The 16,808-nt window shown below is 36.2% G+C and overlaps 1 protein-coding gene across 1 annotated transcript in view; it reads right to left on the bottom strand.

Moving 5' to 3' along the window:
* Positions 1-16,808, bottom strand: part of LOC111045691 (serine/threonine-protein kinase SMG1-like) — a 164,521-nt gene that overhangs the window by 130,666 nt on the left and 17,047 nt on the right. Inside the window, exons 9-18 of the mRNA XM_039429368.1 lie at positions 16,234-16,385; positions 15,921-16,099; positions 13,978-14,132; positions 12,401-12,551; positions 10,318-10,483; positions 8,277-8,516; positions 5,946-6,086; positions 3,789-3,919; positions 2,230-2,429; positions 1,037-1,239 (exon numbers count right to left, since the gene is read on the bottom strand). Of these exons, the coding sequence (XP_039285302.1) occupies positions 1,037-1,239; positions 2,230-2,429; positions 3,789-3,919; positions 5,946-6,086; positions 8,277-8,516; positions 10,318-10,483; positions 12,401-12,551; positions 13,978-14,132; positions 15,921-16,099; positions 16,234-16,385 (1,718 nt within the window). The remainder of the gene's footprint in view (positions 1-1,036; positions 1,240-2,229; positions 2,430-3,788; positions 3,920-5,945; positions 6,087-8,276; positions 8,517-10,317; positions 10,484-12,400; positions 12,552-13,977; positions 14,133-15,920; positions 16,100-16,233; positions 16,386-16,808) is intronic.

Genomic DNA, 16,808 nt, shown 5'->3' with positions numbered 1-16,808 from the left:
TGATTTGTACTATTAGTAGAGTTTAATCAAAGTACATACTCAGTAACAATATTTTTCAACTTCCTTCACCAAAGATTTTTTAGTACTTTTTACACTACTACTGTATTAGATTGAACGCAAAATACGGTAATTTTGTCAAAAACTTCACTATAAATACTATAATAACTCAACTTCCCTATTTTTTAATGTTTTATTTGAAAAAGTGAGTAATTTTTGGTTAAATAAAGCATCATGTTCAATAAACGACTCACATCTATTCAAACAGTCGAACATAAAAAGGCTGGAATACTATTTTTTCAGATTTAATCCTTGCCTGATAATTTTGAAAGCTTCTAGAACTTCTTGATCTGACGAATTCTTCTCCTCAAGTTCGTCACAACCATCATCATCTTAGTCAGTTCAAAGAGTTGAAATGTGTGACAAAAGCAAGATTTAGAAAGTCCAGTCGTTCACCTGCCTGGTCTACAAATGACAAGTTCTTGAAATCAAATTTAGAGTAACATGCATTCAATTTTCGACATGTCTTTCAACCTCTAATGACTGTCCACCACCCATCTTCTTCCTACCTGAATTGCCATTATTTTTAGTCTATTGACCTTTCTGCTGAAACTAAACAATTCCTTGAAAATGATCGTCTGCTTCCTATACACACTACATTTTGTATGTTGAAGTCAAGAGAAAACTTTGTTGTTGAGAGGTCCGAAATTCGTTAGAGAAATTCGTAAATAAGCAGCCAAAACTCCAAAATGTCATGGGAACAGGTAAAAATTCGTTGTGTGAAGGTTTTCGTCAAATGGAGGTTCGTTATAGAGAGGTTCGACTGTATTTAGAATTGGTTCTGCAATATATGATTTTTGACGGTTTGAAATCAACTATGTTTGAGCTCAACCCAAGTCTTCGTTTTAAGGAAATTGGGCCTAAGAGTAGAAACAAGTACATAATTAAAAAAAAAACAACAATCTATCCTGGTAGGAATATCGTGGAACTCACTATCGGAGTACAAACTTGACAAACAAAACAATAATTCTATTCTGACCTTGGTAGGAGCAACGAGGGCAGTAGCCGTTCCATCGGCCGCATTGTACATTGTTTTCTCCAGCTGTTCGACCAGTTCGATGAGCAGTCGCACACGTCTCAGGTTGTAAGTGGGGCTGCACCCGCCACTCTCGTCCAAACTGCTTTCCGTCACCGCCTTGTGTGCCGTCGATGTCGTTTCGCGGGCTAGCCCTTTTATTGCTCCTGTCAAATCAAATAATAAATACATAGTAGACAGACCCTTGTTAGTCAAACAAATATTTGAATATAATTCAATACAATAAATGTGATAATATATAAAATAAAATAGCCTATGACTTGACAATAAACAATAAATATGACATAGCAAACAAAGTGTTGCTATCTTTGTCTATCATTCGGCAGAGCAGATAGCGCTATCCTTTTCTACCTCCACAAGTTGCAGATAGTTTTTAGCAATGTAGAAACATAATTGAAATCAAATGACGAAGCAGTGTGTGATTACATAACCTAAACTTTTGGACAACATTAACATTTTATCAAAATTTTAGGAGAGAAATAGTACAGGCTCAGCCTAGTTTTTCCTCCAATGTAATAATAATTGTATTATGATTATCGTGTTTTATACAATAAATGAATGAAAATGAAATGAATGAAATTAACAAACAGAATATTTAATCTCATTTATGACAATTTATTATTAAATAATTGAAAAATATTTTTCTTGACTGATAACATATAATTGATTATTTTGAACAAGAATGAACAGTTACATCAGATATACTGGTATCAGCTATCCTCTATAGAAGGCAGTGGCAAGGCAGAGAATAAGCAACGCTTTTCTTATATTTTCTCCACTGCCATTATATCGTGAACCTCACTATATGCTAACGTAATATTGAAAACAGCCCTAATTCAAAGCCAGTCACACACACATCGATTTCTGGACGATCGATTTTTTTGCTGTCTCATGACAGATTAAACAAAACTTGCCAAACCCATGAACTCGTCATCTGTTTGCTAAGTTATGTTAAATCTAAAATAATTTATAAGGAAAAGATGGGTACCCGAACAGGTTAATAATAGACATAATCCTTGAAGTGAAGAAGAAGCAGAAGCAGAAAAAGAAGAAGAAGAAGAAGAAGAAGACAATTTATAAGGATGGCAACAACAAATCGTACGTCCAAAAATCGATGTGTGTTTGACTAGACTTACCTTCGAACGCCATGAAAGTGTCGAGCGGCTTGCCAAGCGGGGTGCGCAGTTTACAGGAAATGCACAACTGCGCAGTCTCCCAGGTGGCCCACGACAGCAGCATTGGTGTTGACGCATGCGCAAACACGCTCACGTCACTGCTAGGCTCACACACAGACCAGCAAACCGAGAACACTTCGCGCAACCATTGTAGGTCACTCCTAGAATCACAAAACAATCCTCACAATTATGATTAATCTATCTACAAGGAGGTACCGAGGAGACACATGCTTTTTGAACCGCTAGTACTCGACGACGGGAGGGGGTATTGCCCTTGAACGAATGTTGGCAGACGGCCCATACTAAGCCATTTCAGTTGCTATCAGCGTTGGAACGTACAACATCGTTTGTTCACTGTCGAGCAGTTTTTTTTAGAATCAATGAATCTGTAGTCACAGTGTACCGTTTTTCCGTCAATATTTTAGAGTTGGACGTCGAGGTGCAGTGCCTGATTAAAATACTGTACTCCGATGGGTTGCAGCGTTTAGAAGTAATAGTTCTGTGATGAAAAATAAACCACCTGGTCTTTCCAAGTTCAGTTTGTACTCCGGAAAATGTAGAACGAGTCAGAGCGGCCTTTATCCTAGACGATCGACTAGACGACATGGTCTCATGACTAGATGACACTGACTCCGTCTATATTTTCTGGAGTACGAAACAAACGGGGAAGAATAGTGGTGGTTTCTTTTTCAACACAGAACCAGTACTTCTAAACGCTGCAACCAATTGGAGTACAGTATTTTGCTCAGGAACTGCATTCGACGTTCAACTCTAAAATATTGACGTAATAACGTTGCACTGTGACTACAGATTCATTGTTTCTAGAAAACTGCTCGACAGCGAACACACGATGTTGTACGTTCCAACACTCCATACCTCCACAGCGACTGAAACGGCATAGTATGGGCCGTCTGCCAACATTCGTTCAAGGGCAATACCCCCTTCCGTCACCGAGTACTAGCGGTTAGAAAAACATGCGTTTCCTCTGCACCACTTTGTATAATATAATGAAGGAAAGAACTGGCTTATACACTTACGGTATAGGAAATTCACGAATGACGCATCATCACGTCTGTGATAAGCCAGTTCTTTTCTTTATTATAATATATATGATACCATAGATTTTGTTGAAGATATAATAGATTGGTGTAATTTATTCATATACTGTAATAAATTCTTTTAGATACATTTGTTGAAAGTGGAGTCGCTTACAATTTTTGCACATTTTTTTTCTCTTTTTTCTCACTTTCTTCTCCAATACTTCCATTTTCTTCTCCTCTTCACCCTTCATTCCTTACTTTTATACCCTCTACCTGCCTATTACATGGGAAACCATAGTTGGCTAGGTATTTTTCCTCCTTTCTTTCTTTTCAGCAGACCCCACCATGAAGCCTGTTTTTGTATTTTATTAGAAATTTATTTTTGATTGTGATTTCTTTTATGCATATTTTGTTGATTTGAATAAAATTATTGATTGATATTGATATAATATATTTTGCGAAATATAAAAATGGACTCACGATTGATTGTGTCCTTGCAGTAGAAACGCCATGAACTGTTTGAATTGCTGAGTTTGCATTTCTCCGTTGGTGCCGCGCGTCAAATGCGATCGTTCAGCAGCCGTTCGCTTCCAGCAAGGGCTCTTGTGTTTCTACAACAAAAATTTATTTATTTATTTATGCATTGATACTTACAATATAAATGGCTAGCTACATTTGGACTGTTGTAAAAATTAGAATTGGAACCGTTTTGGGCGTAAGTTAGCCTGTGGTACTTTTCTGTAAGTTGTACAATTCTGACTGATTGAATAAATAAATGAAATTGAAAATAAATGAATTGAAATATCATTCTCAACTATGAATGATTGGGGAAGGAACAACAGGCTTAAAGCAGAAAACTGTTCCTTTCCCAAATTTAGATAGAAATTTTCCAAACATAGGTTATGTTTACACTAGATGATTATTGTCCAATTTTGAGTCCATAAAATATATAAATTAGGAATTTAAAATGCAACATTCATTACAATACAAGTACATTATGAACAAATTAGAAACAAGCGAAACAAGAGAATTGAATACTGAGAACTTAGAATTGAATAGATCAGATAGAGAATTGAAATGGAATAGAGTATCACATTGTAAAATCCACAGATGTAAATGTGCTCATTGAATTTAGTGAGGTCGACGTTATAATGGCAGTGTTTGATCAGTAATGGTATTGCTATCCTTGTCTATCATTCAACAAAGCGGATAGCGCTATCTCTTTCTCGCTTTGCTCTGTTGCCAGATCGTCTTTCTACAATGTATAAATGATAATTAACAATATATTTCATCTTAATTATGAAAATTCATTATGAAATTATTTAAAAATATAATTTCTTGCTTAATAAAATATAATTGATTATTTTAAACGAGAATGAACAGTTAATATTACATCAATAAACCTCAGCTACCGTCTATAGAAGGCATTGACAAGACAGAAGATCGGCAACTTAGTTCTGCTATCTTTCTCCACTGTTATTATAACGTGGACCTCACTATAGTACGAATTTAGCAAGTATTTTTGATGAACTGGAATGAAACCAAGGTCTATAGATACAGGTCATGACACAATCCCGTGATGCATTGCAAAATCGCCATTTTATGGGGTTCTAGTTCACCAGTATTCAAATTTATTTTCTGCTGTTATCATTGTAGATTGAACTTAACATGATGTGTTTTTAGTAATTGGAATTGTTAGAAAATCCTCCGACGGAATTAAGTGTTTAGGAAATTGTATATTCCGCATCTAGAGCAGAAAATGAGATTTTTCCGGCTCGAAATCGGTTTTCAAGTCCGAGGCCGTAGGCCGAGGACTAGAATAGATTGAGAGCCAGAAAAACATTTTTGTGAAACATTTTGAAAACATTGTAGTGGTGCGAACGATATTTTTCGCCACACTACAGGTATTGCTGACAAAATACGGGCGTCGTCATCTTCGAGCATTTTTGAAAATTCGGAATGCGCTAATCAACAATAAATAATTGAATAAAAATGGTTGCGAAGCGAATGATGAATTAGTTTGATTTGAAATTCGAACTGAAATCATGGCGACTTCAGATGAAGAAAGTGGACACTCGCCCGATCTAGTGGATGACTTATTAACTACGGACTTCCAAGCGGCTGGAAAGAGTACCCTTTCCGGCCTAGGCCAGAAAAGAAGCCTGTTTTTCACGTCAGACGAGAGTCGTCTGCAAACAAGGTCTTTCAGATCTACGTATGGACTGGAAAACAGCTGCTTTCTGTGCAGTGTGGCGAAAATACTAGAAACTGAATTGTTGATTCTAAGATTTAATTGATTGGAAACTTCAAAATGTTTTTGAGGTTAGCCTCTTCTCCCAATGCCTTATCAGTCATAACTTGTTACAAGAATAAGAACAATTTTCAATAATACATAAATAAATTATTGAACCATCTATTATTGAAATTTCATTATTTAAAATTCGAAAACCTGAATTTACATATTATCTGAACCAGAATATTGTTTTTGAAAAGCATAATGCATGATCTTGTTACGAGCAAATTGAATCAGATTGGATTTTCAAATATACCGCCATAAAAACCGTACAAAATGGCCGCTCCATAAGGAACACAGGTGTCTGGACCTGGTTTTTATAGACCTTGAATGAAACTACTCACAGTTAGTGCCACCTGCATTCCGGAAATGACAAACGTCCAAGGCAGTCTCATCATCAGCTGGCAAAAGCGGGCACTCACTACCTCATCGGTGCTACTAATTTGCAGCATGCATACTTCTAGTATCGCCATCAATCTATCACTCTGAAAACCAAAATGAAAAACACTTGAAAATCGAAATAAAATACAATATGTTGGAACGTAAGGTTCAGAATATTTCGTGAGCACCTTCTTGTGTTATTATAACCTTAATTTAGGACATGACAAAATGCTCAATTTAATACATAGAATATAGGAAAACTAGAGTTGTCTAATGTTATGAGATCAGTCGTATTGAAGTTAACTTCAGCGCATATTTTTTTGTGAAATTGCCTTTATTTTGAATACCATGATTAATCGAGATTGAATACTACAAGAGTATTAGTATTTATTATTTATTAGTATTACTATTTATAGCCTATGTAGTATTTTATTTTTACTACAAGAGATAGGAGTTTCTATCCTATTATATTAAGCGAGCAATTTCTGTATTTATATATCTGGTTATTTTTATATCTGGTTATTTATGTTTTACGGATCTCGAAAACGGCTCTAACGATTTTCACGAAATTTGGAACATAGTAGGTTTATGATATAAAGATTCGATTGCACTAGGTCTCATTCTTTGGAAAACTCGCTGAACGACATTAAAAGGATAATTCATCCTTGGAAAACAGATGATAATTTCGTCGTCTCTCGATAACAGAAGATGCGTGTGCCTGTGTGGGAGAGAGACAAAATTATTTCCAGCTGTGTAATCATAATCAATCAGCGAGAAATTTTATCTAGCTAGACAATTTAATCGATTTGATCAACATGATCTAATTTGTTAACATGACATGATAATCCTCCTAAACTAGAGTATATCATAATTTTCAAAGTTGATCATTATTTGACAATTTCAAGTGATTAGTGAGTGTTATTTTGTTATTCAATTTGGTTTGTATATAATCTAAATTATAATTTTTTTGTTTTCAAATGTTTGACCAGAAAATTGAACCTGAATTCAAGTGTATGGAACATAACCTACTTTCTGGACTATTTATAGTGTAAAAATCAAAATTCGGGAAAGAAACAATTTTGGGCTGTGCCTGTTAGTACTTCCCCAATCATTTTAAACAATTGTGTTCGGTTTATCAAAAGTCAATAAATGAATAACGAGCGAAGCTCGGTGCCCCGATATCATACCAAACCAAGTTCTGTATAATTTTTCAAGGTTCTGTATGAAGATGATAGTTTTAGATAGTTGCTTGAAAATAGGCGTTTGACGTTCTTAAGTACTCCAGTCGGTAAAAAAACAAAAGTACTTACTTAAATAATTGACTGCAATAATTGTCGTTGTATATAACATTGAAACCGTGTGTTATTTATAAGTAGTAATTTGAGGATCAAGAAGTTAGGTGACTTAGGTGTTGTCACCTTGTTAGGTTGGCAGTACAGTACGCGTCCCGTAGCTTTGCCTCCGTGACTTTGAAACGGCATTTGGGCAAGGGACGGTTCGCGGTGTAATATTCACGGCTTTCCAAAAACATCAGGCTTCAGATACCCTAGTTCCCTAGATGGAGGAAGCTCCCTACACACAGAGATTCTTCATGAATGAGAGAGTTGCAATGTATCACCAACAATGGAAAGAGAAAGAGCAAGTTGAACGAATGTCAGCTGAAAGGTTGTGTTGTGCTAAAAGGACGTAGGCCTAACTCCAAAAAGCTCCTTGTGTATCTTTTCGGATACAGCACGTTGCTTTTGAGAAGATAAAAAAGAGTATCTGTTCCTTATGGAGGATACATTAAATCTCCTTGTGTATCTTTTCGGATGCAACACGTTGCTTTAAAGAAGACTCAAAAGAGCATCTGTTGCTTATGTGGAAGAAACATTAACGCTCCTTGTGTATCTTTTCGGATGCAACACGTTGCTTTTGAGGTGACACAAAAGAGCATCTGTTGCTTATGTGGAAGAAACAATAGAGCTCCTTGTGTATCTTGTCGGATGCAACACGTAGCTTTTGAGAAGATACAAAAGAGCATCTGTTGCTTATGTGGAAGAAACATTAAAGCTCCTTGTGTATCTTTTTCGAAAGCAACATATTGCTTTTGAAAAAACACAAAAGAGCATCTGTTGCTTATGGAAAGATACATTTTCAAAGATGTTCAATGTCTTTGAACGGGTAGTATTGTAGTCTAGAGGCCCTCCGCTGATAGAAAAAGCTACAGGACTCGGACTGTACCTCCAGATGTTATATTGAGTTCAGTTATGATATGGAGAACTCTGAAGTTTCTTTCAAGGTGAACAATTGACTGATATTAGGCGCGTACCTTCCAAATTCATTTGCGGCGCGACAAGCTGTTCGAGACATGCGCAGGCTAGCTGCGCAATGGTTGGCTGGCACGAGCTGGCAACACCGCCGTTGCTAAGCAACGCGTCGGCCAGTTGCTGCAGTTCGCTGGTAGCCGACAGTGTTGCCATATACGCCTTGGCAGCCCTCAACAGCTCGCACGTCCATCCCAAGACTAGTTGCTTGCACTCAAAACTCGTTTCCTACAAAATAGAAATTTCTTTATTGACATACAGTATCACAATCAATCATTTAGAAAAAGGTTAATGAAATCACAAAAATTAAGAGAGCAGAAATACAGATACAGATAACTGAGAAAGCAGCAAATGTCACTGAAAAAAAACTTTGGATAGATAATATATTGTTTATATTTTATTTATCTATATAACAAGAGAGAGTAGGGTTGTGTTTGTTTGTTCGTTTGTTCGCATTGAAACATGTCAACTTGTGGATTGCATACCGGAAAAACGGGAATGATTTAGATCTCCAAATTTTGCAAAGAGATTCTGAAAATATCAATCTCGTGCACCTGGAAGCCCAAATTTTCAATTTTCCTTCTAGATATTTTAGGATTAATGTTCAAATTTCATTAATGGTACATACGATTTCATGAAAAAATCATATTGTCAAAATTAAAAAGAAACATCTGTTTCTATTATTGCTTTCTACCTGATACCACTTAACCTCAATAATATTGTTTTGATAATATTGATAAATATAATAATAGTATTGTTTTGATAATTAATAAATATTTTCATTTTCACAAACTCTGTATAATAATATGGTGAATGTGAAACAGCTGCATCAAAGAAATTATCTCAAAAACATATGTTTAGAAAAAACATAATAAATTTTGAAACTTCGTTTTCCTGATGCACTGTTTAGGCCTACACGTGGCATGGATTATTAATTTTTCAGCTAGAACAGTTTTTTGATACAGTGCTAAATAAACGTCTACAGTTTCATCAATGATGTATCGGCAATATGAAAACGCATGCAGTTAATATGTCTTTGAATGAAGGTGTTGATATTTACATAAATAAATTATTCTCTTCCATTTTTATTTAATTAAAATTCCAAAATTATTCGAGCCCTGAATGACTGACTCACTGTACAGTCAGTCAAAAATTTTAATATTGGAATGAGGGGTATTTTGGCAAGCTGAGCAAAAAAATGCCATATGCACCTTTTCGTTATATCTTCAAATGAAAAATGAGTTTTGTGGGTTGTCAAAACTCCCTCTGAAAGGGAAACTACTCAACTTATTCTATCTTTCAGTAAAATAACAATGATCATCCACCCATCTATCATCTTCTATACTATAATAAAGGAAAGAGCTGGATTATACACGTATACAGGTGTAAAGTATAGGAAAATTATGTTTGACGCATCATCACGTCTGAACTACTGGACAGATTAACTTGAAATTTTGCATAAATAGATTCTTGCTTAACCGAGGATGGTTATAGATCTATTCTTCTAGATATCATTACGTCAAGTTTTCAGTTTGTCAAGTTTAAAAATAGACCATTGCGAAGCACGGGTTACCTGCTAGTAAACAATAACGTACTTCATTAGGGCTACTGATACATAGGGCTGATGATTCAGTACGACCATAGAGAAACAATAGCATAAATAGATATCCCATGGTATAGGGAGTTTATGTCGCAACTTTTACTGTTATCTCAAGCCGATAGTTCACATAGTTCTGTCCCATGACGCAGGTAGTCTCTCACATTGTGCCGTTAGTACACTCTTACCCCAACAAAACAGTAAAATCGACAATAATCGACTTGATTCAACAGTAAAAGTTGCAACATAAACGCCCCCTATACCATGGGATATCTACTTACGCTATTGTTTCTCTATGGTACGACATACCATTGTTGATTTATTCTTTCTTGATTCATAGATCATCAAATGATAGGGAGAGAAAAAATAAGGTAACCTTGTGCTATTCCTTTCCCAAATTTAGATAAGATTACACATAGTTACATAGGTTACCTCAACAATGATGTTAGCCAGAAGGCCCAGTATGACAGACAGGTGACCACTCATGGGTGAGTTATGGGAGACATCGAAGCCGAGTGCTGTCCCGAATATGTCGCTCACACTGGGACGACCTTTCACGGCTGACAATAGGCCACTGCTCGAGATGAAGTGATTATGCCTTGAAAACAAACACAATATTATTAAAAACATGACAATAACTCGAATCAACCAATTCAAGATTTATTGGCCTAGCTTAGTGCAACCCCAGGTTAGATAGCTTACTTGTTTTGAACACTTTGTATGACTAAAGGTGCGTACAGATATACGCGCCGCGAACATGAGCAATTCACTTTTAATCAGCTGATTATATCTGTATTTTTACAGAAACGGTAAGATACAGATATAAAAAGCTTGGCATCAGCTGATTAAAAGAGAATTGCTCATGTTCGCGGCGCGTAGATCTGTACGCACCTCAAGATATACAAGACTATTGTTTGTATTCTATTGATCTTCACTAGCTGAGCTCTGGCTCAAACAGGCATGCCAAATACGCATGAAACCACAATTTCAACTGAATAAAAAGACTATGATATATTTTCAAACCACACATTCATTGAAAATCAAGATGCCAGTTTCAGTTGTTACACCACTATCAATCCCTGGTAAAACAAAACTAAAGTAAAGAGCAGGTATATTTGGACGGCTTTATGCATGATACTTAGAAAGACCGGTTTCGGTTATTACACCATTGTCAATCTCTGACAAATTTCAATAAATCAGTGGTTTTTGACAATTTCTTAGTCTTTTTCATTCAAATCCATCTGTGTTAAATCTTGTGAGCAAGGTGACCATGCAATTGGCCCTGCAAGACCAATTCAGCGAAGTTGAAAGCGAATGTCTAGAAACTCCCAACAAGAAGAACACTTGTTCAGCATGACAGTGCACCAGCTCATTTCCACGGATAAGTTTGGGATTTTCTTGACATTCGCTTTCAACTTCGCTGGATTGGCCGTGCAGTGCCAATTGCATGGCCACCTCGCTCACCGGATTTAACACAGATGCATTTCTTCCTGTGGGGTTTCATTAGGAATAAGGATTATGTTCCGCCTCTACCAGGCAATCTTTTAATGACCTCCGGAATCGTATCACATTCATATCGCTGCGGTTGCTCAAGTTACGCCTGATATGCTGGTACGAGTGTGACAAGAAATCGATTATCGGTGGGATGTATGTCGCATTACCAACGGCTGTCACATCGAACTAAAATAACACCCACACCTTAAACTTGAAGTGATTTGTAACAAAATGACACCTTTCTCAATTCTGTAAGTAATATCTTTTCATATATTTTAAAAAATATGAAAAATTTTCAAAGAGTAACTAGAAACGTCGCTTAAAACTTAATCATAATTGAAAGATTTGACAGCACCCTATCCCGTAGAAGTATTTCATATTTGAGAAATAAGCTCTATAATAAAGTTCCAAGAGGATGGTTGATAAGAAGCCTAAAATAAAAGAACTCCATACCTGGGTGAAAGAAAATTATTTTTATTCAATTAATGATTTGGTTTGATATTGATTAATGTTGTATGAATTTAAAATTCAGCTTTATGTATATATTTAATTATTGTTATTTCTTAGAATGGAATATTGAGTTGGTTGAATGTTGATTATTGTAAGCCTATATTATAATATTTTATGATTATTTTATATATTAATGTACAAGTGAATAAGATATATTAAGACTCCACGTCGGCGTACAAGTTTTCTTTTGCCGACGTGAAGCACAAAGTTGTCAATTTCCTTTTTGTTGTATTCTGTATATATTTTTGTGCAATAAACGATTTAATTTGATTTATCAATGAATATGCATGTGCTTTCGAAGTTGTAAAGTCCTTTTGCAATCACACTGTACTTTTGATCAGTATAGATCACAACAGCTACCACAATATCACCTTCATAACTTTTCAGAAATTTATAATTTCAAGTCATTCTGATGATCTCGATAATTCGAGTTCGTCTGGAAAACAATTGATTTGCATATGGAATAAAAATGAATTGAGAGAAAAAATTGGAATATTTTGGGTAAACTTACTTGGAACAATGTGAATAAAGCATGTAGAGCAGAGCATACTGTAGATCAGGTGGCAGTTTTGAAAGTTTCTTCGGCATCAGTCGAACAGCTAATAAATCGACTATACTTGGCTGCAGGACCCACATTCCAATAATCGAGTTGCTTGCATTGGCTATAAAAAAACAAAGCAAAATATGAACATGAGATCAAATACTTACACCCGGTTGCACAAAAGTTTGTTCACTTTTAATCCCGATTAAAGCCAACCTAGCCTTCTTTTGAAAACTTCTGTGATTGGTTATCGAGGAATTTAATCATGATTAAATTTAACACGCTTTTGTTCAATAAATAGACATGTGGGTAAGTTTTAGTTTTAGTTTTATTCTAAGTCATTGACCAGCACTGCTGGATAGACTGTGTCAAGGGTTTATAAAACATGTCACAAAAAAGTTTCAAAATGTCATCTCACTATCAAGAAATTCACTTAGGCCATAGAATGGATGCTCCACCAAGAGAGATTTCAAAACTGCTCGGGAATTGTCTATCACTTCCACTATCCTTGACCCACTCTGGCAGCTTATTAAACATTTTGAAGGCAATGAAAGGATAACACCTCTGAGTCCTTGCTAAACGGCATCTTGGCATAGTGATAAGGTGAGTCTGACGGGTTCCATAGCCTTGTATCTCACAACGAGTATCAGCACTCCTAGCTCTGTCTCTAATGAGAACCAGATCAAATACACATCAAATTTTATTGATAACATACAATAGGCCTGCACTTGAAACATTTAGGGCCGGTTTCCGAGCTCGGGATTTAGCTAAGTTCTAGACTTTACACAGCTGGAGTAAGAAGATTTGCTTTCCTAAACAGGGCGTAGTCGAAAAAGTGGAAAATTGAACACAAAATAAAAAAAGAGAAAAAAGTGTACAATTTAAGCTATTCTGAATTATTTAGGAATGTTTCATTTCGTCAAGGAAAAACGTTTCCAATTATAGAAATGAGAAAATAAAGATTCTCATAAAAACTGCGACTACGCCCCGTTTCGGAAAGCCAATTTATGACTCCAGCTGTTCAAAGTCTAGAACCATAGAGAAACAATAGCATAAGTAGATATCCCATGGCATAGGGCGTTTATGTCGCAACTTTTACTGTTATCTCAAGCCGATAGCCCACGTAGTTCTTTCCCGTGAAGCTTTATGACGCTGGTAGTCTCTCATATTGTGCCGTTCATACACTCTTACCCGGTCAAAACAGTAAAAATCAACAATAATCGGCTTGGGATAACAGTAAAAGTTGCGACATAAACCCCCTATACCATGGGATATCTACTCACGCTATTGTTTCTCTATGCTAGAACTTAGCTAAATCCCGAGCTCGGGAACCAGCCCTAACTCCAGGAAGAGAATAAGTTTTGGGCTTGTGCCTGTTTTTTCATTCTAATATTGTGATATTTTGACTTGATAGGCTAGGGCTAGACTCCAGATGTTTAGAGTTTGGAACTCTACTGAATCCCGAGCTCGGAAACCGGCCTAAATGTTATGTAACTTACAGATTTGTACAAGAAAGTTGAATTTAATAATGTAAATTTTATACACACCTATATCAGCCAGAGCCTTGAAATGTACTAACACTACAAAGTGGGCATCATTGTTGTTGTATTTTGTTTCGGCATGCGGGTTGTCGCCCGCGTGTAACGGTTCTAGTTCTCCAACCAGTACTCTATACGCCACTTCCAGGTCACCCAATACATTCCTGCAACAAACATACCCCAGTCAGTACATATTTCAGGCATTCATTACAAAATTTGTAAAAAAAAATATAACTAAATCTATACTATAATAAAGGATAGAACTGGCTTATACACGTACGGGATAGGAAAATTATGTTTGACGCATCATCACGTCTCAACTACTGGACTGATTAACTTGAAATTTTACAAATCGATTCTTAATTAACCGAGGATGGTTATAGGCCTATTTTCAATTCTTCAAGATTTCATTACCTCAAGCTTTCAGTTTGTCAAGTTTTAAAATAGACCTGTGCAGAGTAGCCTACGGGTTTCCTGCTTGTCGTCAATAATGAAGAGAATAATAAAGAAAAGTAGTATAAGAAGATATCCCATGGTATGGTTCCAAATTTCAAGCTCCAATTTTCAAGGTCCAATTATACTAAACTAGCAGGTGCTCCGCAAGGGTCTGATTAGAAACTTGACAAATTGAAAACTTGACCTACTGAAATTTTAATAATTTAAAATAGTTCTACAAACATCCTCGGTAAATTAGGAATCAATATGCAAAATTTCAAGTTGTTAATCTGTTCAGTAGTTCAGACGTGATGATGCTTCAAACATGTACCGGGTGTTTCAAAAAGAATGACACAATTTTAAACAGTTATATTTATTATAAAAAATGGTGCACACAAACCAATTTCACATCAAATTACACACAGAAGTATTGAGTTTATGATGATGTATTATAAGTGTTCTATGTGCCCTCCTTTTGAGGCTCGGACGACATCTAGACGGAAGCCAAATTCATCGCAGACTGTTTGCAAGATGTCTTCTCGGACTGTAGCGGTTATCCTGGTTTTTAGCTCCTCAATATCAAGTGCTAAGGGAGGAACGTAAACACGATCTTTAACGTTGTTCCTCCTTCAGCACTTGATATTGAGGAGCTAAAAACTAGGATAACTGATGCAGTAGCTACAGCAGCCCGAGAAGACATCTTGCGAACAGTCTGGGTAAATTTGAATTTGGCTACCGTCTATACTCTATACGTCTGTTTTTTTCAAATATTGATTTATATATTTTTTTTAATCATATTACTTATTATTCTATTCGAAATATTATTTCCTTATGTTGTGATGTAGATACATCAGAATTGTACAGGAGGGTTGAGTGGGAGAGAGGGCCGGCTGCGCCCTAACTTCGCCCTCCAGGGTTAAAATAAAGGCAGCCTATCTATCTATCTATCTATCCAATTTCGCAAGAGCTCTTAAGGATTAGGCCGACCCTCCTACTACTCGCACACACAAGCGCAGTCTCCTTCTGTGTGTGTGGGTAAAGGGACGGTCTGTCTACCTGTATACTACGTAGTATACATAGCATATCAATGGCGCAGGTAGGACAGGCGTGTGTGCCTGCGCGTGGGAGAGCGAGGGTCGGCCTAATCCTTCAGAGCTCATGCGAAATTGGACAGAGTATAGATGTCCGAGCCTCAAAAGAAGGGCACTTAGAACACTTATTATACATCATCATAAACTCGATACTTCGATGAGTAATTTGATATAAAATTGGTTTGTGTGCACCATTTCACCATTTAAAACTGTTCAACACTAAAACTGTTTAAAATTTGTTTAAAAACACTAAAACTGTTTAAAATTTGTTTAAACACTAAAACTGTTTAAAATTGGGCCATTCTTTTTGAAACACTCTATATTTCATATCCAGTAAATGTTAAAGCTAAATCCTTCCTCTATAAAAGTATAGATTTTGTATGATAAAGATGATGATACACAAAAATATAGACAGATTGGATTTACCTGTAGACTTCTTTGAGCAGAGGTATATTTTTCAAATTGAGTAGACTGTGGTAGACAGCTACTATCTCAGTGTGAACCATTGAGGAAGGGTTGAAACGCAGTTGGAGCAGCGGTGAATGGGGTTTTAGAAGGGTTTCAACCAGTTTCAAGGGTAGATTAGCGCCTAGCTCCTTGATAACCTATAAACACATCAGAACCAGTTATACAAACCTGATGTCACAATAGTGAACATATTATCTCAACTAATGAATAGTATATGGCTGATAGCATATAGCTCTCAAAAAATGAAAAAAATTCATTGTTGATTACTTACTTTAGCAATCAATTTCATAAGAGACGCGAGAGCAATATCGATCAACTCGTCGAAATGTGACAGTTGCAAATCGAGCAATTCGTACAGCGTCTCATGGGCAGGACACGTTTTTGACTGCAACAGGGAGAGTAGAAGCCAAGCACATTCGTTTCCTGCAAACAAAAGTAGTAGAAAATATTTGAAAATAACAATAATTTCACGAATAAAGAGGAATAGACAATAAGGTGTTATTTAGTATTTAATTTCTATTCATATATGTTTTGTAATTGAGAATACAATGGGTGTTCTCAATCATGAAAACTTTCCACAATATTCTTCAAAAAACATTTTATTAAGAATAAAATGACTTCTTTATATCATGCCAAGGCGAGGTTTACACAGAATGTCCACTCTACCACTGAACAACGTCAGAGATATATTAGAGTAGATTTGAGAGGAGCCTACAGCTTAAAGGAGATTCTACTTAACCACCGACAGCATCCCTTGATACAGTTTTCTGTATTGATCTGTAGATCTTGCCTAAAGATCCCGGGTTCAAACCCACTTATCACCAAAGAGTTTTGCCAGATCACTCC

This window comes from Nilaparvata lugens, chromosome 5, assembly GCF_014356525.2.
Source record: "Nilaparvata lugens isolate BPH chromosome 5, ASM1435652v1, whole genome shotgun sequence".
Lineage (NCBI taxonomy): Eukaryota > Metazoa > Arthropoda > Insecta > Hemiptera > Delphacidae > Nilaparvata > Nilaparvata lugens.
The sequence above is the reverse complement of the archived record's forward strand: the minus strand, read 5'-3'. Positions and strand labels throughout refer to the sequence as shown.